A 27,767-nucleotide genomic window follows, 5' to 3' on the forward strand; every position below is an offset into this window, starting at 1 on the left:
CTGAGGGTCATCATCTTGGTTAACTTCTCTGAGACCCATGAGAGAGTTACTCTTGGGGAGATGGGCCACAATGTGGCTCTAGTGGGAGTAAGGATGACATCGATTGTTGAATCAGGTCTTTTTGCAACTCTTTGGATGACCATCTCAACAGCTGTTGCTGTGTCATTTGTACTCGCTGTTGTATAGTCCATTGCTACAGCTTTCTAGCAGAGAAGGAGAAGCATACCAAGCATTTGTGATTTTCCCAGGCAAAAGATAAATCTTCTGTGCCCACCCTTCAGTAGGATTTAGTCCACTGCAGGATGGACAGGCCTTGAAGTCTGCAGGTTTTGAGTTCACCATGTTAAGGAATCCTCTTCATGGAGGTCTGGCTAATAAAGCTCGGTCCAGATGGGATGGATCAGTTCACAATGGTCAAATATAGTAGATCGGATGGAATCTGAAAACTTTGGAATGTTTTGAAGATGTTGAGCCTGAGCTCAGAACTATCAGTGCAGACACTCTCCCATCAGGGGGTCTAAAAGGCAACTGAAGGTCATAGCCACCTTGCCCTTTATGCCCTTGTATGGGGACAAGAGGCAGCACTAGGTGCTTTTACACCCCCTACAGACACTGTTATTCAAAAAATCTGGCCCCAGGTGCCTACAGGGAGATCCACACTGAAACATACTTGAAGAACTAGTGTGATCAAAATCAGGTTATGATAAATAAGCAAGGTATCTGCTAAATCGGACTACAGAAACTGAGAAAACAGGAAGACTAGCCAGAAGGATTTACAGTAGTCTTAGCAAAAGGTTATCACTGCATGAACCAAAAAGTCCAGCAGAAGATTTAAGTTAAGAACCTCATATTTTAGTAATAAGCAGCTGTAGCCAAAAGGATTTAACAGATTTATTCTCTTCTGATCTTTTGGATTTATGTAAACGTCCCTGAGTTTGCTACAGACTTGCTAAGCAGCTCATTGAGTACAAACATTGCGAGTTATTCTCTGCCCAGTATTTAAAGTTCAAAACCATGCACTGGTTTCTAGGTTTAAGAAAACTGTTGCTGACCTTCTGTAACTATTCTTCAAGAGGTGTTTCTCATGTTGATTCCACATTAGGTGCATGTGTGTTGCATACACAGTTGCCAGAGATTTTTCCCTCAGTGGTATCCTGTGATGATCCCCTAGTGTAATCTGGGCTGGTGAATTGCTGCATCATCCAAACCTCCACACCTGGAGCCCATCTTACTCAGCTCTGCTGTGAGAACCCCTACTCCTGGACTGTTCACGCACAACCTCTAGTATGTAAGCTGCCCCTAATTAAATGAGTGCTTCTAGCCAGCCACTCTTTGGATTATAAAACAGAAAGACACTAGCGAAATCCCAAGTCCCAGATACAACCCTAGGAACCTCCATTTTACAATGTTCAGTTATGCTCACTGAACAACGTAATCTCATATTAGTTCATCAATTTAACGAAGAAATTGATATGCACCAGCCTTGTTGTTCCTAATGAGGTCTTCAACAACTTCAAACCAAATGCATTGCTTTAGGTAGTGCAAACAAACAAATTTACTAACTACAGAAGGATTTTAAGTTATTAAAGGTCACAGCATAACAAGTCAGATTTGGTCAAAAGAAATAAAAGTAAAACATTCTAAGCTAAGCTTAACACTTTCAGCAATCTTACAAACTTAGGTGATTCTCACCAAAGGCCAGCTGGTTTCCCTTCAGCCAGGCTTTCCCCTTTGGTCAGCACTTCAATTGCTTGATGGTGTATGTAGATGGAGGTGGAAGAGAGAACATGGCAAAAGTCTCCCCTTTTTTATACTACTCCTTCTCCCCTCTGGGGCTTTGCCCCTCCCCAAGGGTCAGGTGACAAACAATGTCCTTATATGGACCCATCCACATCCTGAGTCACTGAGCATTACCTCGTCAGGGTTTCAAATTAATCAAAGAGAGGGAGGTGACTCACTTGAGGATCCATTTGATCCTCCCTTGATGCCCAGCCTAGTCCTTTGTTCTTGGAAGGCTGAGCTGGGTTTGTCCTATACACGCCTTGATGAAGGGTGAACTCATCCTCTGCTACTGGAGAGTTTTGCCTGCACATGTTTTAAGCCATGAGAACACATTTTTGGGAATATTACGTAGTGCAGCCTCATAACTATACACATGAAATTGCAACCATCATACTTCTATAACAATAATAATCAGTACCTCAGAAGAATTCCAAAAACATCTAATCTGACATACTTTGTATTAGACAATACACGATAATCCTATAAAGGTGAACATGAAGGTGCAGGGCATGACATATCCATCAAGTGAGCTCTAGCACCCTCCGGTGCCATGAGCTTATGTGCCAGGATAAGGGGCACTGCTGAGTCCGCACCCTTTCAGTTCCTTGTTGACAGCTAACTCCAATAGAGAAGTAGGAGGGTGGATTGTGGAATGGACATGAGCAACTTATTTTGAAGAACAGTTACAGAAGGTCAGTAACTGTTTTTCCTTCGAGTGCTTACTCATGTCCATTCCATATTAGGGGACTCACAAGCAGTACCCAAGGAGATGGGCTCAGAGTTTATGCATACAGTAACTGCAACCCTGCTCTCCCAAAACTAGCATCATCTGGAGCCAGTTGGGTAATGGCATAGTAGGATGAGAAGGTATGCACTGATGACTAGGGTTACAGATGTGTTGGATCGGAACCTGGTCCAGAAACAACTCTGAAGAATCATAGAATCATAGAATATTAGAGTTGGAAGGGACCTCAGGAGGTCATCTAGTCCAACCCTCTGCTCAAAGCAGGATTAACCTCAGCTATATCATCCCAACCAGGGCTTTGTCAAGCCTCACCTTAAAAACCTCTAAGGATGGAGATTCCACCACCTCCCTAGGTAACCCATTCCAGTGCTTCACCACCCTCCTAGTAAAAAACTTTTTCCTAATGTCCAACCTAGACCTCCCGCCCTGCAACTTGAGACCATTGCTCCTTGTTCGGTCATCTGCCACCACCGAGAACAGCCTAGCCCCATCCTCCCTGGAACCCCCTTTCAGGTAGTTAAAGGCCGCTATCAAATCCCCCTCACTCTTCTCTTTTGCAGATTAAACAAGCCCAGTTCCCTCAGCCTCTCCTCATAAGTCCTGTGCTCCAGCCCCCTAATCATTTTGGTTGCCCTCCGCTGCACTCTCTCCAACTTGTCCACATCCTTTTTGTAGTGAGGGGCCCAAAACTGGACACAATATTCTAAATGCGGCCTCACCAATGCCGAATAGAGGGGAATAATCACTTCCCATGACCTGCTGGCAATGCCCCTCCTAATGCAGCCCAATATGCCATTAGCCTTCTTGACAACCAGGGCACACTGCTGACTCATATCCAGCTTTTTATCCACCGTTACCCCCAGGTCCTTTTCTGCAGAGCTGCTGCCCAGCTCGTCGGTCCCCAGTCTATAGCTGTGCATGGGATTCTTCCTTCCTAAGTGGAGGACTCTGCACTTGTCCTTGTTGAACCTCATTAGATTTCTTTTGGCCCAATCCTCCAGTTTGTTAGGTCACTCTGTATCCTATCCCTACCCTCCAGGGTATCTACCACTCCCCCCAGCTTAGTGTCGTCCGCAAACTTGCTGAGGGTGCAATCTACCCCATCCTCCAGATCATTAATAAAGATGCTGAACAAAACCGGCCCCAGGACCGACCCCTGGGGCACTCTGCTTGTGACCGGTTGCCAGCTAGACATGGAGCCATTGATCACTACTCGTTGAGCCCTATGCTCTAGCCAGTTCTCTATCCATTTTATAGTCCATTCATCCAACCCATACTTCTTTAACTTGCTGATAAGAATACTGTGTGAGACAGTATCAAAAGCTTTGCTAAAGTCAAGGTATATCACATCCACCGCCTTCCCTACATCCACAGAGCCAGTCACCTCATCATAGAAAGCAATCAGGTTGGTCAGGCATGACTTTCCCTTAGTGAATCCATGTTGACTGTTCCTGATCACCTTCCTCTCCTCCAAGTGCCTTAAAATGGATTCCTTAAGGACCTGCTCCATGATTTTTCCAGGGATTGAGGTGAGGCTGACCGGTCTGTAGTTCCCCAGATCCTCTTTCCTCCCTTTTTTGAAGATGGGCACTATATTTGCTTTTTTCCAGTCGTCAGGGACCTCCCCCTGTTCCCACGAGCTTTCAAAGATAATAGCCAATGGCTCTGAAATCACCTCAGCCAACTCTCTCAGCACCCTCGGGTGCATTGCAACCGGCCCCATGGACTTGTGAATGTCCAATCCTTCTAAATAGTCTTGGACCCGTTCCTTCAGCACTGCAGGATGTTCGCCTCCTTCCCATTCTGTGCCACCCAGTGCAGCAGTCTGAGAGCTGAGGCCTGAGCTCCCGTGGAGGCAGATAGCAGGTAGCTGAACATTCACCTTCTTGTAGTATGCCGAATACAGGAGCTTATCCAGGATGAAATTCTCTGGGCTGAAACTGGTAGGCATTTCATCCCCTCTGCTATTGCCACAAAGAGTTGCACGGATCTGCAAAACAGCGTAGTCCTCTCATGCAGAAGGCAAGGGCATGCCTAACATCCAATGAGTGAAGCCGACATTCTTCTGAATGCTTGTGTGGCTTTGCGTAGAAGAGTGTCGGGAAAATGGCGTGGTTGGTATGGAACTGCAAGACATCTGTGGCAGGAAGGCCAGATGGAAATGCAGCTGAACCTTGTCTTTGAAAAACAATGTACAGTGGTTCTGATGTACGGGCCCTGATTTCAGAGATCCTTTTGGCTGAGGTAATTGCTATCAAGGCGGCACATTCCAGGAGAGAAACCGCAGATGACATGATGCTAGCAACTCAAAGGGAGGGCCCATGAGTTTTGGTACAACCAAGTTCAAATCTCATGGGGGAACCAGTTTGCAAACCTGAGGGTAAAGTCTCCCTGACCCCTTAAGAAAGCAGACTGTCATCTTAAGAAAGCAGACATTAAAGTAAAAACTGACCTACTGCCCACTGATGGGTGGAAGGCCAAAACTGCTGGTAGGTGCCCCTCGATAGATGCAAGGGCCAGATCTTGTTGTTTTAAGCAGAGCAAGAAGTCCAGAATAGACTGAAGGAAAGACCAAGTCGGAGAAAAGCCTAGTCAAGATGACCATATTGAGAAATGCTTCCACTTGGCGACGTAGGTAGCCCTAGTGGACAGATTCCTATTACCCACCCAGACCTATTGAACTTGTTCCAAACAAGCTTGCTCCTCTAGGTTCAGCCATTGAGCTTCCACAGGATCAGGTGAAGAGACCTGAGATTCAGGTGGAGTAAACAGCTGTGGTCTTGCAAGATCAGGTCCAGGTGGAGTACGAATGGTAGCAGAGGTCTGATGTCTAGCAGTGTGCTGAACTAGTGCAGGCACAGACATGCCCAGGCTAAAAACATGACTCTTGTCTCGTCCCGCTTGATTTTTAGAAAGATCTTGTGTACCAGAGGAATTGGAGGAAATGCACAGAATTGGAGTTCTGTTCATGGAAACAGAAAGGAATCTGAAGGAGAGCCCAGACTGAGTCCACTCAATGAGCAAAACTGATGGCATTTCCTGTTCCCTGTTCTGCTCAGTCATGGACAGATCTACCTGGGGAGATCTCCACCTTTGGAAAATAAACCTAGTGACCTCTGGGTGAAGGGACCACTTGTGGGGGGGGGGGGGGGGCAGGGGGGGGGGAAGAGAAGATCTGCTGAGGTGAACTGCCAGGTTGTTTTGGGCTCCAAGACAACAGGAAGCCCCAAGGTGGATGGAGTGCTTCATGCAGAAATCCCATAGACTGATGGCCTCCTGACATAGAGCAGAGAAGTATGCTCCTCCCTGCTTGCTGATGTAGAACATGGTTGCAGTATTGTCAGTCAGTACTTGCTCTACCTTGCCTATGATTTGGGAAAGAAACACTTGACAAGCTAAGTGGACCTGTCTGAGCTTCCTGGGACCACAGGCCTTGTGCCTTAGGCGATTGAGATGGACTCCCCAACTTAGGTCGGAAGTGTCAGACACTAGGGACACTGACGGCTGGGGTGGGCAACAAAAGGAACTACAATTGCTGACTAGGTTCCTTCCATCAGTCAAGGGATGCGAGGACCAAGGCTGAAACAATAAGTATTGAGTCCAAGTGATGTTTGTTACGTAAACTCAAGCTAATCATGACTCTAGGGGCCTGAGGTACAGCCTTGCATGCCACACCACATGTGCGCACATGGCCATGTGTCCCAGAAGCTTGAGGCAAATCAGTGCTGTTGTGATTGGGTGGGCTATGACCTTGATATCAGGTCCAACATTGTCTGGAATCAAGACTCTCAAAGGAAGACTGTGGCCTGGGTGAAGTCAAGCACTGCCCCCAATAAACTCTGTTCTCTGTACTCGAATGAGAGTTGACATGTTCATTTATCAACAGGCCCAGTACTGAGAAGGTGGCTTGGACCAGACTGATGCTGTTCTTCACTTGGGCATGTGAGCAACCCTAGATCAGCCAGTTGTCGAGGTACAGGTAGACTTGAATGCCTCGTCGTCTAAGAAAGGTCACTACCAACAGCATGCATTTCGTAGAAACCCACGAAGCTGCAGACAGTTCAAAAAGGAGAATGGTAAATTGGTAACGAGTCTGATTTACTATAAAACTGAGGAATCTTCTGTGGCCCCAGAAGATGGAATTGTGAAAGGAAGCATCCTTCAAGTTGAGGGTGGTGTACCAGTCTCCTAGGGATGTGGACGGAGGGGATGACTGAGGCCAGGAACACCATGCAGAACCTCAGTTTATTGAGAATTGTTGAGGCAATGCCGGTCCAGGATAGGACGAAGGCCCCGTCTTCTACAGCCCCAACCAGTAGGAGGGTCTTCACTTTCTGGGCTAGGAGTTGCTCGTGAGAAAGGTTCCTGAGGAGGGAAGAGGATGGGGGAGGGGGGAGTGGATGAAAACTTAAGGGAATAATCGTCCACCACAATTTTTAACGCTCAGCACTCTGATGTGATGTGGGAGTATGCTAGGCTGAAGAGGGAAGTCGGTCCAAAAAAATAAGGGGGAGGATCCAGAGTGGGAACTGATATAGCACCCTCAGGTGCACCTCCTGAAGGTCCGCTTAGATCCACTGGAATACCTGTGCGATCCTGGCATGGAGGTTGAGGTGGATGGAAGAGGTTGACTGTACTTGTAATCTCTCCCTCTTCTTTTGAACAGGTCCTGTCTTGGTGGGGGAACCGAAACAGCTGTGAAGGCCTGAAGTGCTTCCTTGAAGTAGCTGAAGCATAGAGGCCCACTGACCTGAAAGTAGCCTTTGAATCCTTCGAAAACAAACGAGAAGTTTTCGAAAGGAGGTCCTGAATCAGCTGCTAGACCTCATGAGGTAGCCCCAAGGACTGCAGCTAAAAGCATCACCTCATGGCCCCTGCAAAGGCCATCGTCCTTGCTGCTGCATGAGCTGCATCCAGTGCCATCTGGAGTGAGGCTCTGGCAACACTCTTTTCCTCCTCTAAGAGAGCAGAGAATTCCTGCCTTAAGTCCTGAATCACAGAGTCTTTAAATTTGGACAAGGAGTCCCAGAAGTTGTAATTGTATCTCCCCAGCAGGGTTTGCTCATTTGAGATATGTAGCCACAGTCTATCTGTTGAATAAATTTTTCTTCCGAACAGGTAAAGTTTTTCTGCATGCTTATGTTTGTGGGTAGCACTTGCTTGGGTCTGCTTATCCCTCTCATTAGCTGCTAATACAACTAGGGACCCAGGAAGGGGGATTGAGGGGGTCAGACTATAGATACTCGTAGTCTTTGGCTGGCACATAGTATTTCTTCTCTGCCATCTTCAAAGTGGGAGAGAGAGAAGAAGGGCTCTGCCACAAAGCTCTGACTGGACCCATTACAGATTCATTAATGGGTAGGGCCACCTTAGGTTGTGCTGCTGCAGCTAGAAAGTCAATGAGGCTGTACGACGATTCCTTGAGCTCTTCAGCTTCTAGCCCCACGTTAGCTGCTCTCCTCTTTAGAAGCTCCTGATAGGCTCTAAAGTCATTTTTCAGCAGCAAGTTGCTTGATCCCGAAACGGCATTGTATGCGGAGGAGACAGAGGCCTATACCGGAGAGGGGTCTTGTTCCTCTTCTTCAGCCTGAACTGTGTTCATGGGGCCCACCTCCTGTGCTATCAGTACTGGGTTTGGGATCGGAGTCAGGGTCCAGTGCCAAGCAAAGCGGTTCAGGGGCCCTCGTCTTGGAAGCAACTGAGTATGACTGATGAGAAGACAGACCCAGCAGCAGAGAAAAACCCCATGGGTTCTAGAATGGCCATTGCATAGGCCACTGTCCACCTGGCCAGATACCGGCAGGGGGAGCTGCACTGGAGTCCAGTGGCACGTAAGATGGGTACCAGTGGTAGTTCTTGAATGGGTGTAAGTCTCCACCTCCGACTCAGATGAAGAATCTTCCTGAGGTGACCATGGTGGAGCAGTACCCTCCACTTCCATTGATCATGTCAAGGGTCTGGGGACTGGTTCCAGACCAGCAACCACCTCACAGAAGAAAGCAGGGTCAACTTGCCCTGGAAGGTATCAAAGGTCCCAGTGCCGGGAAAGAACACGGTGCTCCAAGCTCCCTCCTGCTCGTGCTCGTCACCAGTAGTTGTCCCATCAGAGTTGGCAGCATCAGGAGTGATAAGTTCTGGCTGCTTCAAAGACCTCTGGGATGGAAGACACCGTGACTTCCTGCAATGACTTCCTGACGTTAGTGGGGGAGTCCCACACCAGACTCAGTGTTGTGTGTGGAGTCAATGGTACCGCTGTGGGCCTGGGGGTGGAGAAGTGGCCCGACGCAGGTCGCACTCCTCTGCTTTCCCTTTGCTCGCCTTTCTTCAGCATTAGTGAGTGCCCCCTCTCACGGAACTGCTTTTTATGTTTCTTCCTTGGCACCAGAGATGGAGAAGGGTGCTGGGATAAGTGTAGTAATGGAGGAATACTTCACACTGAGGGCCAAAGTGCTCAGTGTTGAATCCAAGTGACTTGGCTCCGAAGACCGTCTATGAGCAGCTTCCATTAGGATAGTCCTCAATCTAGCCTCTCTGTCTTTCTTCATTTGAGGATTAATAAATTTGACAACATTCTCTTAAGTAAGCCTCTCCCAAATGCTTCAGACAACTAGAGTGTGGGTCACTGTTGAATCCTGGCACGCCCAGTCCCAGGTGCGAAGGGGGCCCCTCAATGATAAAGGAAGGGTTCTAACTATTTACATTAGTATTATTGACAATATCTACACTACAAGTATAGTAAAACTAATAAAATAAGATAGAGAAAAGAAACCACTGAAAAACGCCTTGTCAAAGTAAGAAGAGTTGTTCTAGCAACCATCACGGGCAATAAGAAGGAATTGAGAGGGTGTGGGGCCGGCAGCCCCTTATCCAAGTGCATAAGCACGTGGCACCAGAGAGAATTAGAGCCGACCCAATGGATAGCACCAAGGGAAAAATCTCTGGCAACCGTGCATGTGGCGCGCACACATCTAACGTGGAATGGACATGACCAAGCACTCAAAAAACAAAAAATTACAAATGTAGGTTTTAGCAAAACCTGTTGCTAAGAGTGAGGAAGTTGTGTTTTTATAAATATAATATACCCCTCAGTTTATCTGTATGATATTATCTCGCCTGAAGAAAAAGTTAAATCAAAGTAGGCCATAAAAGAAACCACCAGGAAATGAAATAGCAAAGAAGATGCTATCATAAGGAATGCCAATGGTCCTTAAGGAAACAATATTGAAGCTAGTGATTAGAGAATATTCCCTACATGGTTCCATCCAGGCCAGACATGGCTTACTGTTTCAAAAGCTAAGTCTAGGATCAAAGGAGAATACTACACCATTACAAGACCCTGGACCTACAAAAGAGAAGAGGTTGAGTGATTTGGCAGGGCTGCCCAGTGACAGTCAGTGAACGATGACAGAGTTGCAGGGGGACATGGGCACACACAGGCTGCAATCAGTCTGGCTCTCCCAACCCAGGGGTGGGCATAAGGGGGACCTACCCGAGCTATGGATAGAGAAGTTAAGCTTTGGTTAAAAAAAATGCACGCAAAACTGTTTTAATCCATTTGCCTTGATGACACATTCCTTTTGGCAAATAAATTCTACTTTGTTTTGGAGAAGTAACTTTAATAAACAATTGTCACAGGCCGCCAGAAATAAAGGACTTACAGGTGTCACACACAGTTGGGCCTGTGGAGTTAATATAGTTGGTAAGACAAAGGGCCTGCAGCACAAAGACCCAGTCTATAAATACTAAGGACTGCATAGTTGCACCCGGAGAAGGACTTGGTAGTGAAACCTGTCCCCAAAGGGATGCACTGAACAGGGACAACAAGGGGCCAAAAGCACACTTCCTCCAGTAACAGTGACACCTACTTTTTCTTTAATATGGTTAAGTTGCAATTTCAAGTGTGGATTTTAGGGAACATACGTATTGTGATGATGTATAAAAAAAGCCCCAATAAAGTCAGTTATCAAAGTCAGGAATCTAGAGACCTGATAGTAGCTTTTCACATCCCAGACACTGGTTAAAATTTGGCCCACTTCAGTAATGATGAAAAGTTGACAGTTGTTTTGTTAATTTAAGTGTGTCAGTCTAATTTCTGATTGGCACCTGATGGCATTACAATTCATAATCAGTCTCCACAGATAAAAGAAATGAATGTGCATGAGTTTTATTTTGCTTCTATCTCAGAGAAATAGTCCTCCAAGTGTGCCTTTGTCCCTCTTTATTTTTCATTATTAGTCCTATTCTGGACCACATCCATTCATAATACACTTCCAAGGCAGGTTTACTGTTGTCTTGACCATTTGGCTCTGCCATCTTCTGTTTGAAACAAATTAGGATACAAAAGCATTCCCACCTTTTTTTAAAAATAAAGGATGAAATAAAGATGGCTTGAGTGTACGTCACATTATTCTGCATGCCACTGCTGACGCAACATGGTGACTACAGTTCCGGTAGTCCTAAATAGTGTCTGATATGTATCTTCGAGGGAAAAAATGAGTTTCCTAAGAAAAACTGACATCATAGAGCAGAAAAAAAAAATACTGTTTATTCGTCCAGCTCTTTCTAGAAACATTCTTTCAGCACTTTCTCCACTCATGAAGTGAAATTAGAATATTAATTCTGCCATAGTGATATCAATCAAGCAATGTTGCCAGCAAATGAAATTCTCTTTCAAACAGTCCACAGATTCTGGAATATGAGGACAGATTTAAAGTTAAGCTTTCCAGTAGTGTGAATGCAGCAATGATTTAAATGCATAGTCAAATTTTCCCCTAAGATACAGATATTGGACAAGTTTTAGTTTTATTTTAAAACTGCGGATGAATTCAGTTCTTATAAACATGAAGGATCAATAGTATTGATATGGTAGGCAAGCAGAGTGTGAGTTTTCCACCAGCTGAGTCATGACCTGTGCTACACAACCACTATTATTTTTTTTTAAAGTAACACTACAAATATACTAAACAATGAAATAAAACAAAAAACAAAACAAAGGAAAACTTGTTTGTGGGTAGAATAGCTGAAAGCTCTGCAGAAAAGGACCTGGGGGGTAACAGTGGATAAAAAGCTGGATATGAGTCAGCAATGTGCCCTGGTTGTCAAGAAGGCTAATAGCATATTGGGCTGCATTAGGAGGGGCATTGCCAGCAGGACGAGGGAAGTGATTATTTCCCTCTATTCGGCATTGATGAGGCCGCATTTAGAATATTGTGTCCAGTTTTGGGTCCCCCACTACAAAAAGGATGTGGACAAGTTGGAGAGAGTACAGCGGAGGGCAACAAAAATAATTAGGGGGCTGGAGCTCAGGACTTATGAGGAGAGGCTGAGGGAACTGGGCTTGTTTAGTCTGCAAAAGAGAAGAATGAGGGGGGGATTTGATAGCGGCCTTTAACTACCTGAAAGGGGGTTCCAGGGAGGATGGGGCTTGGCTGTTCTCGGTGGTGGCAGATGACAGAACAAGGAGCAATGGTCTCAAGTTGCAGGGCGGGAGGTCTAGGTTGGACATTAGAAAAAGTTTTTCACTAGGAGGGTGGTGAAGCACTGGAATGGGTTACCTAGAGAGGTGGTGGAATCTCCATCTTTAGAAGTTTTTAAGCTGAGGCTTGACAAAGCCCTGGCTGGGATGATATAGCTGAAGTTAGTCCTGCTTTGAGCAGGGGGTTGGACTAGATGACCTCCTGAGGTCCCTTCCAACTCTATGATTCTATGATTCTTCTAACAAGAAGAGTACATCTATTTCTAAAACAGATGCATGAAATTTTCAGGTCAATTGATTTTTAAAAAGTGGCAAATTAACGAGATGGGAATGAAGGGACATCAAACAGAGGCTTTTAGACTGCAGTTTAGTAGTAAGGAGAGAACTGAATGGGACCTATTAAAAAAATCAATGATCAGGCCTACTGATTAGCACATTACAAACTTAGGCAACTGTAAGCAGCTGTTCCACAGAAACATTGTTCACCAGAGATAATGTGCAGTTATTGGGTTTTTTCACTGTTAATACAAAACAATATCTCCAACCACTGATCAAATGATTGGTGCCTGTACCGGTTAAATATTTCAAGACTTCCCTAGTGGACAGTACTATTTGTAGTGAGAACCATTTTAAGTTTCTATTACACTCAGACTCCGTTTTGACAAAAACAATTATTGTAGCACCCAGATGCCTCAAGGCCTCATTGTGCAAGGTGCCACACAAACAGATTATTTTAATGTATGTCCCAAAATTTCTATAACCTAAACAAACAAATTTTAGAAATATATTTTTCTACAACAATTCCATTGAATGTAGTAAATTCACTGCATAGACACTATAATTTAAAACCTGAATATTTTAAATTTCCCAAGATTATTATAATTTTGCCATTTAAATGGAAACATCCTGTTTAATATTACAGATTATATTATAGATTATCTGGCTATAGAATAATATACTCCAGAATTACTATAATAGGCATTAAAAGAATGAGCTAGGAGGTTCATGTACAGAAGACTACCTACTCCAAGTAAATTCTGATCCTTGATTATAGTGAAAATGGTTTAGGACTCAATCAACAGTTAAGCTTCTGTAACACATTTCTGAACCAAAGGAACAATTGTTATTGATTATACATGAGGATTTGGGAAAGTAGATCAGATACAGAGTGTTCTTCTGGGTTTTCTTTGAGACAGAAGTATTCCCGAAGAGTAAGTATTAATTTTGGTTCTAACAAATCATGACTGTTCACAGTGTTGCTCTCTTAAATTTAATTAGATATATAGGTTTACTAACCTTCTCTAGGATTTGGTCACGAGTTACATCTTAAAAAGACAATTCCCTATTTTTGTTTTTCAGACCTGTATCATTTCCTCAGAAGCTAAGCAGGTTCCAAATTTGGAAGTTACCATCAGACCTTTCAAAATTGTTAACCCAGAGGAAAATATCGGAATGTTTTTCTTATGCAGGAATAATCCCATTTATACTGCAATTAGGCATGTGTATGTCTACTATCTTAACTAATTAGCCAAGGTTTCCATAATTCTAAACAAAATTGAAGCCAAAGCTTTCCCTAAATTCAGAACCTAAGTAGTAGGTCAATTTGTTTTCCATCCTACCCAAATTATTTTGTTTCTGGTAGGATCAAAAAAAAATCATGGCTGCATCCCCAAAGACCATAAGCTAAAAAAGACCAGATGTACCCTTTGCTTGGCTCTCATCTAATAGAAAAGTAATTGTGGTGACTGTCCACATCTTAATAATACAACACTGATATTTTTTTTAAACTTATATCCCCTCCACTTACATTGTCATTTTAGTCAGTTTCTTATAGGCATAAAGAAAAGTGGGCCCTTATGGGAATGCAGAAAGGCTGGGGCTCTGTGCACCAACTCATGATGATTAGTCCATGTATGGGGACCCAACACAGAAAGTAACAGAAATGATACAGATGGAAAAGAGACTGGATAATCAAGGTGAGAGAGAAATACTATTTTACAGGGCTCAGAAGGCAAGTGGCCAGATTATCAGCTAGTATAAATTGGCATATCTTCAGCCTACAGATATGTATGTTTTCATCATTTTGAGATCCTAATTTAGAAAAAGTGGATTTCTAATATCATCCTTCAAAATCCTAACCCAAGGCACAAGTAAAATGCATTTGGTCTCAGTTTCCATATTAATTCACATCTACAGAGCTTCTGTGCAATTACCACTCTGCTCAACAAAGTTTTATAAGAGGAAAAAAGTTTTTTTTTTCCTTGTATTTTTTTTTTTTTTTTTTTTTTTTAAATAAAAAGATTGAGGAAATTTGACCAACTACATTGGAAAGTTTCCACTACGGCTGCATGTTTGACTTACCTACAAATAAAAGTAGAAACAGCTATTTTTTGCAAAATTAAACAATTTAATTCAAATCCTTGCAAACAACTTCTTAGATCAGTCTAATACAGATATTAAGTTGGGCCTTATTTAGTGGATACAATTCACTTGTGCTAAGGGGTATCTAACAAACTTGCTTTAACATATTTTGTACCTGAGGAAAAGATGCTACATAAGTTAAATGTAAAGAGAAGATCTTCACAGAAGAAAAGAACATCTTCCCTTAAATCAGGTTTATTTCTCATATCTGATGTTTTAGTAGGTTTCACTGTTAGAACAAATCACCAATGAAAAGTTGTGCCTAAACATCTTGTCACTATGCCTTTGCTGTACTCCTATTAAGAATTATAAATCTGTCCTAAAATTTCTTTTTTTCCTCATCTAGTGACAGCAGAACTACACAGTTTCCTACATCTTGTAACTGCTTTACCCTGTGAATAGTGATGTAACTGAAATGGTTACACTGTACATTGATACCGTTATGTAAAATATTTTGATTACAGATAGTAAAAATAATATACAAATACACAGAAGATTTTAGAATTGACATCTAATAAAGCAATTAAAAAAAGATTCAAGTTCCAAGGGTTTTCATGCAGTTATACTAATCAGATAAACATTAGACAAAGCTATGAAATGCATTTATTTCCAATTTTAAAAGCTACTATATGAATTATTGGAACTTATGAAAATATTAAAATATTCTTCATGCAAATAGATTTTACTATCCAGAATCATGTCACAATGTATCAGTAACAGAAACAGCTCTATAACGGACAACCTTTCAAATATTAAAACTAATGATTCTCAATTTTACCCAATTCCTTCAACTCTTCTCTGAGAAAATCCCAGGTAAACACAAGACTTGTCCTATGCCTTGAAGATTAAAATCATGCTCTACAGAACCACTGGAAAAGAGTATTCCTTAGCAGAAAACACCTTCATGGAGAATGACCTGCCAGTAGGTCCCTTTTTAACCCAGGGACCATTAGCTCAAGCATTTCCAATAACTGTAATTGACATGGTCTTCTACAGCATGGGAGAAGTCATTTTCAGATACAAAGGACGCTAGGGCAACACATTCTCCGTGTGAAGCACTACTCCACAAATAAGCAGCAACACCCCATATCTCTGAATTATCTTAAGATGTAGGCCTGCACAGAGACACAAAATGGAAAAGTATAATCTCAGTCGTGAAATGGCATAAATAATAATAGCAATAGAAAAAAAATTAACTACTCATACAAAGTCCCAGAATATTTCACAACTGAAACAAATATAAGCAGCATTATATTTGAGCTGCAGTTTAGAAGGGAAACTACTAAATCTAAATTTTGGGATGTATTTCAGGAAAGACAAGCTTTTACAGAACCTTAGATCAATAAAGCTTTCCTTAATTTTTTGGGGAAACCCCCCCCCCACAAAACTTTTATAATTAGAAAAACATTCCCCTGCAGTACCTGCAATCTAAAGTCTTGAGAACTTGAAATAAAGCTTCCTTGATTTTCAAATGTGCAATTTGAAAAAAGTGAACAGCATAAACAGTAAAATATAAATAGGTTTTTAAGATTCTTTTGGTTTTTAATAATTTATGGTGTTAACACCACTGATAGGGAAACTGGTTTAATTTTTTTTCAGTGTGAATGTTTTTTCAATAGTGAATTTCAGAATTTTATAGTTCCACTGAAAACTGATTTCTCAAAGTCCTAAAAACCTAACATATATTATAGTATGCCCATGATTCATCTGAGTTACATATCTAAACAGATGAATATATAGTGACAAAAGATATAATTACCATTAATAGAGCCTAACGTAAGAAACTGGGTATAAAGAGAAATACGTAATCAGGAATCAAAAATAATCAAAACTTTGCTCAGTGTTCTACATTTTCCATTATACAAGTCTACTTCTCGGATAAAGGCTCTAACTAGCTGGTTTATGGTCTCCTCTTAGACAAACCACTTGACTAGCTAACTGAATCTATGGCAAGAATTCTCCCATTCAATCCACATCATTAGTTTTCCCCAAGACTCTCTTAAAAAATGCAAAAAGAGTTGGATTAATCTCAAGGCGCCAAACCACATCTGTACTTCCAAGCATAAAAGTGCTGATTAAGTTGACTTTCAGCCAATGGCTTTTTCACAACATGAATCACTATCTGAAAGCATTTGTCTCATGAAGGCTGTTACCTAAATTAATGTAATGTTAAATTACAAGTTAAATGATTATTAAAAGGGTAACTTCCCCATCCACTTTCACAACTTTGTGGAAGGGTTTGATACAATTGCTTCTTAGTTACAGAAATAGTGCTTCCATGTGATTTCTTGTATTTCATTGTTTTGTGTACCTCATCCTGACCTGTATTTAACTTTTCCAAGTAAAAATAAAGGTACCATTATAACAATGTTTAGTAGGAATTGTTTAATCTAAAATACTCTATGGAAGTTACTGAAACTTTATATTCTAAGGATTTGGGGTTTTGTACCCCCATTTTTTACCACCTTCAGTTTCACCCAACAACTAAATTCTAGCAGCAAACACTCTTCCAAGAGAGGAAAGTTGTACTAAGCTGAAAATAAAGAATTTTTACAGTAAGAGTCAAAACCACACACTGGTGAAAATTCAAGTATACTTATATGTTCTATAGAAAGAAAATGATTACTTTCAGGTAACATGGGCAAAAAACCCACATGTAAATTTAACTATTTTTACACTGAATTTTCTTTAAGTTATTTTAATTTAAAACCTAAATTACTTAAACACACGCATGCACCCCGACCCACCCTTCTTTTACTGAAAGACTTAAAGGAATTAAGTCAGACCGGCTTGATAATCTAATGATGTGCAGGGCTTTTTCCCCACAGACTGCAGAGTTCAGTTCCCACATGTGGCCTTTTCCTGTGGCTCATTTGCCACAGAAGTGCTGTGCAGGCAAGAAATTCAAAGACTAGGGATTATCTGCAAAGGACTATTCCAATCCTCTACCAGACTTGGGCATGATGTTTGCTGCTGGAAAGGAGTCACATTCTGGAATAACAACCATCCCACAATTCAATGACCTTGAGGATGGGAAAAAATGTGTGAAAATGGAGGATCCTTGGGACCTGCAGAGAAAGTCTTACAACCTCTGTCCCATTAAAGAAAGTGAACAAGCATAGGAACACTCCTTCAAGCAGCATGCATTATTAGGAATATAATGAGAACAAAACTGTATCCTTTCACACAAGTTAAAAATAAAGCTAATGAATCTTAGTCCATGAGCTATTTGTTTACTTAAAATGTAAGCAGACTTTCACTCCAGGTTCCCAGGAGAATAAGACTACATCCATAAAACAAAATTCCATTTTAAAATACTGAACTTCTAAGCATAAAGTTTATGATCCTGCAACAGATCTTTAATCTGAGAAAAATGAAATACTGCAATTAACTTTTCATCAAATAGTCTAACTTTAGCTATAGCATTCATTATTCACTATTTCCATCTCTTTCGCAGTTAACTGTATACTGCCCCTTTCTCTAACATCATATTACTTACTGCAATACAGCCCTACAAATGCTAGTCATTTTCTTTAACTACATACAAGATCTCTCTCTATTAATCTAGCGAGATATGATCCAGTCACTTATGGACTCGGGACAAACCACCATGAGGTTTCCAGTTCTGCATAAGGAAACAAAAGATCTTATTTAGCTGTTGTTCCATTCAGGCACAGCACCATCTCCATCAAACTTACTCAGCTCCAAACAAGTACATCGCTAGTGACAAATCAAATAGGCTCACATCAGGCCTACCTACCCACAGCGAAGCACTGGCAGGCAGAAGTCTCTCAAACAATTCCTGCCTGTCAGGCCTCTTGCTGAGCAACAGCGGGACATCTGCTCTCCCGGCAGTCAACCCCTAACTGAACCGGGCTCTCCATTTAACGCATCCACTCGAAGCTTGGCACCCGCAGCAGGTGTAGCAGGGTGGGGCTGACAGGCCTGCTGTGGACTCATTCTCAGGATTTGTATACTATATCAGAGATACCAAGAAAACCACAGTTGTAAAGGGTTCTCTTAGTCTACAATTGGCCAACAACTCTGCAGAGAAGTTAATGGTGTCTAGCAAACGAAGATGTAAAACCCATAGTAACTCGAGAGTATACAATGCCCCCGATGTGTAAAATTTTGTACAGAAGTATTTAAAAGCGATAGCATGAAAATAATGTAGTTTAATGTGGATCCAAAGAGAGAAGAAATATATAGTAAGACTAGAAGTATAAAGTCTGTTGCATTTTGTGATTTTTAAAAACTCCAAACAGCCTATAATCTGGTTATCTGAGAAACTGCCCCTTACTCTAAACCACACTGCAATGGTAAAAGGTCAACTGGGTTGCTATTGATACATGTGTGGATTTATTTTAAAACTAGCCCCAAGGTTCCCTCAATAGAGGAGCTTTCAAATCATTCTGTCACCCCCATTGGATTATATGCTGTAGCTCAGGTTTTGCAAAAAGCTGGGGCAAGATGAAAGGTATATTATATTGTTTTGATTCAGCTTTTAGTTGATTTTTTTATATATATTTTGATTTTGTTTGGTATACTTTGTTCCTATAACTTGGCTGTTAACATATTCTTGGAGATAACATTTCTCATTTTATGCAAGCTGTACTGAATAAACTTTTGTAAAACAGCATCTAGTCGCTAAATCTACAAGTACTATGATAAATACAACAAAGTAAATATAAACAAGATTGTAAAAGTCTTGTGAGTTTTCTCCACTAAAACGCATAGAAATGAAGGTTTACAACACAGCTGACAAAGTCTATGTACCATATACAGAACCCCTCTTTCATTCATTCCTGGAGTGAGGGAAGGACGTTTTCCCAAATCCATGTAGAGTGTCTGTTTTATGGTGTGAAAACAAGGGCTGCCATTTGAAGTCAACTATGGTCTACCACCTGAGCAGGAAGCAAATGGAATTAATCAAGGAGCATATACAGGGCACAAGACAAGATACCAGAAGATCTTCTGGGAAATGTTTCTCCAGCCCTGAGGAAAGGGGACTGTTTGCCTTTTTCCTGTGGTAAAATGACTGCCTTCCTCTGCTTGGAAAACAGATCTGTTGTATTCTCACCCTGAATTAAAGTGACTTCACTTTTGCTTCTGATAACTTTGGGAGGAAATTACTGTATTTGCTAAACCTCTCTCAAGAGACCCCACAATGTCAGATAATATCCTAGGCTGGCTGTGCTCTTACTTTTGGGGAAACAGACTGAAAATCCATTAACAATACATATTTTAGTATTTTAAAAAGAGGAAAATAGATTTTAGAGCAATGCAAGACCAATTTCTGAACTGTGTTTATTGGACAGTACAGAAATTCACCTCATCACACTCACTATCTCCATTGAAATGACTGAAATTTTATTTTATAAAATCCTTTACAAAAGCTTACAAATGTTTAAGATTAGATTATATTGTATACTATAAATAGAAATCAAGTATTTAATATAAAATAAATGTTATTCAGTGAAAATACTTACTATAAAACTAACATCTTATTTTGTATTGTGGACAGAAAATCATTCTAGACCCTCTGACTTCCTCAAATAATCCAGACAAACAAAAAGGAATCCACACATGCTTTAAATTATTTTCTCTGGTATGACATCTTCACCATATCAAATTATACTTAATCTTTAGAGAGACGTTTTAGAAGAAAAAGTGAAACAGAATGGTTACTTACCAATTTACTTACCAGGGTCAGAGCCTTTTCCCCCACCAATATAAAAAAAAAAGATTCCCACAATAAAATAAGTAGGTTTCTTTAGTTTGTTGAGAGTTCTAACAAATGAAATCAGCTAAGTTCACTTTTATTTTTGAGCTTGTGATCATAACCCCTCTTAGCTTTCTATCTCCAGTCTGACACAAGATTAAGGGTGGGGAGGATTATATATTGGAGAATGTAAGTGGATATGCTCATAATAATTACTCCTGGGGGAATTCTGCACTCAAATTAAAAATTCTGCATATTTTATTTATCAACACATAATATAAGTATGCCAGTTTCAATCATTTCGGTATTTTATTTCAAAATCCCTGTCAGCAAGTATATCTAACAATTTCCCCAGGAGAAGAGATTAAAGAAAGCCCTATGACAACCCCATTCCTGTTTCTCTGTTATGCTTTTGTTGGGCACCTCCCTCTGGGTGTGTCATATGTGCCAGCTGGGCACATCTGGGGGGAAAACTCTGCCCCTCCGGTCTTTTAGTGGACAATGCTGGGGGCAGCTGAAGTGGTCATTTTGGGGTGCTGGAAGGATGTGTGTTTGTACTGGGAGGGGACATCTGGGGCTGCTGGAGGGTGCTGCACAGAACCGCCTTGGCTTACTGTGATCAAGGAGGAACTGACTGAAAGTTTCCAAGGCCAGTGGTTAGGGACACTAACAACTGCACAATCAACAGCATATTTCTTGATCTGCTTGCTACCACTGCTACCTATAGAGACCAAAAAACTGGAAGAGATAGGAGAGCACTTCCCATTTTAAGATACAGAGCAGAGACTCATGAGTGAGAATCCTTAAAGATAAGCTCTAAAGATGCTAAAAATGTCAAGCTCATACAAGACTTAGAATGTGGATGACAGAGCAAGGTACATGTCTCTAAATTTCGCGGTTCCAGTTGTGGCTAAATCATCTGGATCATCCTAAATTCAAGGAAAGACAGCAGTCCTGAGATCCAAAGCTTGAGAAGGCAGCATGAGACTACAAAAGATGTTTAGGTTCTAAGGTGGAAAGCTCTGGAGAGATGGCAGCATACAGAAGAGGGGAAGCAGCTCCAGAGAGCTAAGAGACAGCTTTGTAGAACAGAATAAAATATTTTTTCCCTAAAGCTGCTATGAACACTGCTATGCAATCAGCATACTTCTGGGGGGAGAGCTCTGGCTAGGATTAACTCAAATAGCCAAAACAGGGAAAGGCTGCCCACTCAGCCTACTGAATGCTTCAACAGAAATCTTTTCCTCACTCTCCATAAATTGCATACACAGAAGCAAAGCTACTACATTCATGCCAGTGGAAAAGATCATGACTAGCAAATTGGGTCTCCACCCTCCACTGACAGGCAGACTGATCCATGGAGTCAGACCAAGAAGCTAAGGTGTAGGGCACTTAAGATAGAGAAGACAGAACACTAAGATCAGGGAAAGGAGAATAAGATGAAGTAGCAGCTGCCAGCAAGAAATCACAAGCCCCTCTGAGCTAAAGCTGGCAGCTGAAGCAAAGAGACAAAGCTGAACCCCTATTTCCTCAAAGGAGGGCCAACATGGAATACAGTCAGTGTATACGATCAAGCAGAAAGGCTGCAGGGCACACTCCTGGAGTGCACGCTACCAGGCTATTGAGCTGTTTTGTGCTATCTTCTGCTTAGCTTTCTATTTTTTTCTCTATTCAGGCCTAGGGAAAGAGAATTAGAAGCAGGAAAAGGTGAAAGATGAATCCCATGCTTCCAACAATAAAAGGCATAGAAGACTGGAACATGAGGCAGTGACTCAGTCCTTTTCTTCCTTGCTTCTTGGCATCATGAGCCGTACTACCTTGTTGTGAGGACTATTTTCTCCTTGCAGGACAATGAAGAGCTGACATTTAATTTGGGACATTTCTAATATACTATAGAATCCATATCTACCAGGTCTTTATGCTTGAACAAAAACATTAATGTTTTCTTCATATTAATCAGTATAAGAGTCAAAAGATTAATTTCAATAGTTTTTTCTTTTTTTAAATATACACTGGTTAGGTGGCGAAGTGCACAAGAAAACATGTGGTTACACAAACTAAGTACAGCAGCTAGTAGCTTCTATACTGGAATGCCCTCAAACAGATAATGAAAGCACATTTATGTAATAAGTGGTGAGATATGCTATATTTAATTAGACAGATATATATATGCAATGTATTTCAGAGAAGCAATCTACAGATTAAAAGTAACAAAGGCTACTGCTTCGTACTACCTGAGTACGAACAGCCACACAAGTGGCTTCAAGTTATTTAATCGTGTGTTAAAAATGGAGAATTTGGGGAAAACAAAATAAACCAAAATATATCTACTATTACCAGACTATTTCTAAAATAGTCTTATGCCAGGGTTCTAAATGGCAAAGAGTCAGAAGTAGTTACTCTACAGTGAAGCAGGCATAAAATGAAAGACCCTGTTTTGCTTTTTACTTTTAGAGGTCGCATAGCTCCGCAGAACTTTGTCCAGCAGCTTTTCTCAATAAATTCCAGATGTCTCTCTCTCCTTCGAAGTGTCCTTAGCCTCTCTTCAAGTTGCTGTAGGGTCCGTCTGTCCCTTGTTGGCAGAGGGCGACCATCTTTGCACTGCTAATCAAAAAGGGATGTGTGAAAATAATGGAACAGTTTGTGAAAAAATGTAAGAAAAATAGAATTTAGCATCTTGTGTAACAAGCTCTGGCAGCTCTATGAAGTCAGAATTGCATACAATACTGTAAATCCAGTTTGTAACAGACTAATTTCATTTTAGCCTATTTCTATTTTTAATACTTTCTTCCCAGCTCTCCATTTTTTCTTCTTGTCAATACAAAGTCAGCTACATTTCACATCTTTTCAAGTACATTCAAGAGCAGTACCCTTTAAAGGATGCACTCAGCATAAAACAATTTCCAAAATACAAAAATCAGAATTGTCCCTTAAACCAACTGAGCTCATCAACCCATAACAATCAAACCCATATTTGGGGATTTCTGTGTCTGAAATCCCCAAAAATATTTAACTCCTTTGATCTTCTGAATACTCGGCATGAGTACTTTAATAAACCTAATTGAGTATACTTAATACACAAGCTAAATATAATTTAACTTATCAATGCACAATAATGAGTTGTATGCATATAATAAGCAATAAATCTCAAAAAGGTATAGGTAATATATGAACAACCAACGTGCTGATTTTAACATTAGATAACCCCTCTCTTATTACAATTATTGGTTACTTAAGGCAAACATTCTCAAGGATTGAATTTGTCACTAACAACATATCTTTGATACAAAAAACTAAAAATACATTTCTCTATTTAGAGATTTTTCTTTTTTTATAAAAGGAATCCTTAAACATTGTGATTATGGCAATGTCTCAGGTTTGCAGCATCTCTACTAATTGTTTTACACTATTTTAATTACAATTTTCTGCTAAGAAATTTAAAATTGGAAGTCTCTTCAGAAGGATTCAGCAAATGTAGTGCTCTTAAAAAGAGAAGAGATTGAGATCTCCCTGTATTTACTAGATGCTCCCCAAACTGTTCCACCAACGTGCCTCAACTCTGACCTGGAAGGACCACCTATAGGGGAAAAAGGTGGTTCAACTTCTATGCTTATTGAATCATTTGTCTTTCTCTTGAGGCTGCCAACAGTGTCAACTGAGATGTGAACTCTACTCCACAAAAAACTGGCCTTAAAAAGTGAAATAAAAATCAAATCCACACATAAAACCAAAGTGCCACATACCAGTCTGCTGCTACAAATATTCATTTTACAGTATTCTCATTGCTGAAATCACTTTCTACTTAACACTTGCATGTAAAATATAATTGGGAGTAACCAAAACTTGTAATTAAGAAAAACTGGAACCAAAATCCTGGCTATCATCAGTAAAAACCAAGGAATATGGATTCACCATAAATGCAACTTTAAAAATATAGCCTCTTTTAGACGGTATGTGGTGAAGAGAGGATTACAGATCTCTGTTTTCCTATAAGAAGTTTTACAGCACCATATCCAGGATACCCATTGGTTAGATGAATGTGATTAGTAAGTGCAACCACAAAACTTGTAATTTATGGATTGTGACAGCTCTCTCAATCTAAATAGAGTCCTTTGCAATAAGTATTTATTTAGTTTATACTTGGCATTTGTTTAATAATATTTATTTTGTTCCCTGAGCAACAAAATATGAGTTAGTTTTTCCAACACCTACAACTAACACTGTCAAGTCATTTTTGTTAGGTACTTTCTGTGAATAAAAAACAGTAGTGTACAAGTTAAAAAAAGCTATTTTCTGCTATCATACTGGATATTTTTGACCCACAAGCCTCCACCCATGGAAGGAATACATCATCTGGGAGAGAAATAGGAAATTGAGAACACCTAACTTTGGAAGAATGGAGACTAATATTAACTTCTGTCCATCTGATATTGTGAAAATGACAGCAATCCAAACATCAGACCATAACAAACTGGGGAGCAACAGGAACACCATAAATGCAAAATTTTGAAATGTTTTATAACAAACAAAACACCAAACCTTTGATTTAATCCTTCGTATATATTGTTCTACTTCTTCAATATCTTCAGTGTTTTCCAACCGTTCATAAGCAGCACTTCTAGTTCCCTTTATCAAGTTTAGAGGCAAAGCAGACATACCATAAGCCTAAAACAAAACAAAAAAGTAAATTAAAAACCATTCTAATAGATACATATATAGGATTTCATCTTACAGCCCTTCTACATGTCACATCCATAGGGTGTCTCCATGTCCTCCTCTCCCTCACCTTTCATTTATTGTTTCCAGTGGAATTCAGTATGTTAGGCATTATATGAACATAAAAACCCCCAGTCTTTGCAACTGACTGCAGGTGATAATACATTTTGTGGTTCTGGACGCCCTATTATTCAGGAAAAGCTTCAGAATCACCGTAAAATTATACTACACATTTAAACCAGTACTATCCACTTCAGTGATTTTTCAATGATCTGGTTTTCTGTCATAAGAACTCCATTTTTCCAAATTCTATTACTAAAATAGGTGGATAACATCATCAACAGAGTAAGAATTCCTACTCTGTTTCACAGGGATGTTATGGGGCCTAACTAAAGTTCATAAAACGCTCCGAAATCTTAGGATAAAACAGTGCAAAGTGCAAAACAAAAACAAAACAAAAGGCAAGAATAATAGTCAGCCATATTGGTGATCGCCCGTTTCTGTTACTTATAAAAATGAAAACCTCAGTTAAAGGCGGAGAATCCAGAAATCCAATGTACCGATACTCATGTTTTAGGGAAAAAATAATCATCATTTAAATAAATAATTAATATGAGTGGTGTCTGTTAGAAGTGTGCAGACAAAGTTATTTGCTTACCTCGAAAGTCTGAAAAACAAATGGTATCCCATTTTACACTTAAAAATCTTATTGTGACTAGATAAACCCTATGTATTTCAGAATGCCTTCTAACTTTCAGGAAAAGAAGTGGAATACATGTCATTTTCCCATGTTACATATGGGAAAGTTGTAGTCTTAGGCATGTTTTCTATCCATAAGATAATTCACCAGTATATAGTTGAGACTTAAAAGGCGAAAAAGGAATGACAGAATGGCCATCATTTGTACATATGAAAGCTACATCAAATTATCAAAACAAGTTTATTAATTTTTAGAGGTATTCAGCTGAGATTTTCAAAGCAGTCCAGGTGACTTGGCTACTATCTTATTTTTGAGAGAAGCTGTGTGGCTGCATCTCCTGGACCATATTTTTATCCAAGGCTCAGAACCACTAACTAGTTTTAAAGTGGCCAAGTTATCTCGAGTTTTTTGGAACATACTACAGGGAAGCATGGTACAATGAGAGAACTTTTTTCACATTAGTGCTATGTCTACACTTACAGGCACATGTGTAGATACATGTGGCAATGAAAAGCTGGCTGCATCCACACTTTTCACTGCAGTGTGGGGCTATCCACAGTGGTGAAATGCTCAAGCAATGGGACACTACACTGCTAAAAACAGTAGTGTAGCGGTGGGAAGCTCTGCTTGGGCACGTAGAGTTGTGTAGGGTGTAAATTTGGGGGGGGTGCAGGTCACACAACTCACCCAAGCCGTGCATTACAATCTACACTATTTATACCCGTTCTAGGTGGGCATGCAATGTCTATAACCTGCACACTGCTGTAGTGTAGATGTACACTAGGAAACAAGATTTAAACATATACAGGTCGGCATATGTAGAGACAGGAAGGGAAGATTGCTGTGCCAGGCAAATTACAAGAGGTCCCTGCAGGCTCTCAAGCAAGCCAATTTTAAAGCCTATGCTTTATGTGGTTAACTTGTATTTTGTACATTGTATCTTCTCAGAGAGCCAGAAGGGTAGTAATATTTCCAGTTCAACACATTCCTGCAGGGACACAAAGCTGTTCATTTGCTTTTGGTAAGGATTCCACAACTTAGTTTTTCTCAGCTTTCACTGAGTAGGCTGGGAAAATATAGACACAGATTTAGAGGATGAACACTAACTTCAAAACATCTGAACAAAAAGGAGCCTAATCCCTTAAAAAGGTAAACAAGCCTAAGAACAAATTGTTCAAGGAGCAACTTATTGGCACTGTACACTTTGACAACATCAGTACCAATTTCTTTGAGAATTAATATGCCACCTAGGCTTCAGGGAGCCAGACAATGACTTCTGTACTGAGTGACATGTTGCTACAAAATTCTAAATAAAATGGTTTGTTTAAAGGCAAAATGACTAAATCCAATACTGTCCTTAAGCAAAACAAATACATTCCAATAAGCCTTTATTAGAATAATGTTAATCATCCTGATCTAATTGACAATTCTAGAATCATATGTTTTGTTTCCTTGCATTCATATTAATTGTAGGCAATGGCTATACCTAACAAAGTTATTCTTAGAGACTAGAGCAGGCTTTACAAGTGATATGCTCAGAATCTGAAAAGATTTGCATCACAACTGACAAACATCTCCTTCTTCTTCCGCCACAAGGGTGACAAATTCTGTTAAACAAAACCATCTGCAGTCACCTTTAGACAATTTCCAATAATGCTACAAATGCCAACAAATCATTATTACTGCATAAGGACTGCGGAGGGCACACCCACAACACTTTCTTTACCTCTAAAAGAAAAAAATATATACTATGCAGTTTCAGTTTCTACATTCAAAATTTTATACTACAGAAAGTACTGTTTATGGACAAAACGCTCTGACACCAATAAAATACGTGAAGGAATTTCATGCTCTCTAATCATCCTAGGAGAGTTTATTAGCTGAAAATCAGCTAATAGAGATATTTCATTTCCACAGGCCACTCAATTACATAAAATTCTGCCTGCTACAAAATTTAGCACTGTACTCAAAAAAGCTTTCACCTTACTTGCAAGCTGCATTTCTGAGAGTCGTTTCTAGATATGTAGCTACATCCTTCCACTATATGGAATTTGGTGTCCCCTCCTAAGAATAACTAAATCTACCACTGCAATTAACTGTAACTTTCTCAACTACACATATGACAGAAGATGCATTTATATCAGAAGCTGTGTAGGGTATTTCAGATCAAGAGAGGTTCTCACAGAAATGCAATTTACAAAACAGA

General features: G+C 40.4%; 1 protein-coding gene across 3 annotated transcripts in view; it reads right to left on the reverse strand.

Moving 5' to 3' along the window:
* LMBRD1 (LMBR1 domain containing 1) overlaps positions 1–27,767 on the reverse strand; it is a 273,786-nt gene that overhangs the window by 88,524 nt on the left and 157,495 nt on the right. For 2 of the 3 annotated variants that reach the window (XM_067562532.1, XM_067562531.1), the window contains exons 8-9: positions 24,685–24,810; positions 22,594–22,749 (exon numbers count right to left, since the gene is read on the reverse strand). In XM_067562532.1, coding sequence (XP_067418633.1) covers positions 22,594–22,749; positions 24,685–24,810 — 282 coding nt within the window. The remainder of the gene's footprint in view (positions 1–22,593; positions 22,750–24,684; positions 24,811–27,767) is intronic. The other variant, XM_067562530.1, reaches the window with a different exon arrangement.

This window comes from Emydura macquarii, unplaced genomic scaffold (genome assembly GCF_026122565.2).
Source record: "Emydura macquarii macquarii isolate MOO-44397 ecotype Brisbane River unplaced genomic scaffold, CSIRO-AGI_Emac_v2 contig_2437, whole genome shotgun sequence".
Taxonomy (NCBI): Eukaryota; Metazoa; Chordata; order Testudines; family Chelidae; genus Emydura; species Emydura macquarii.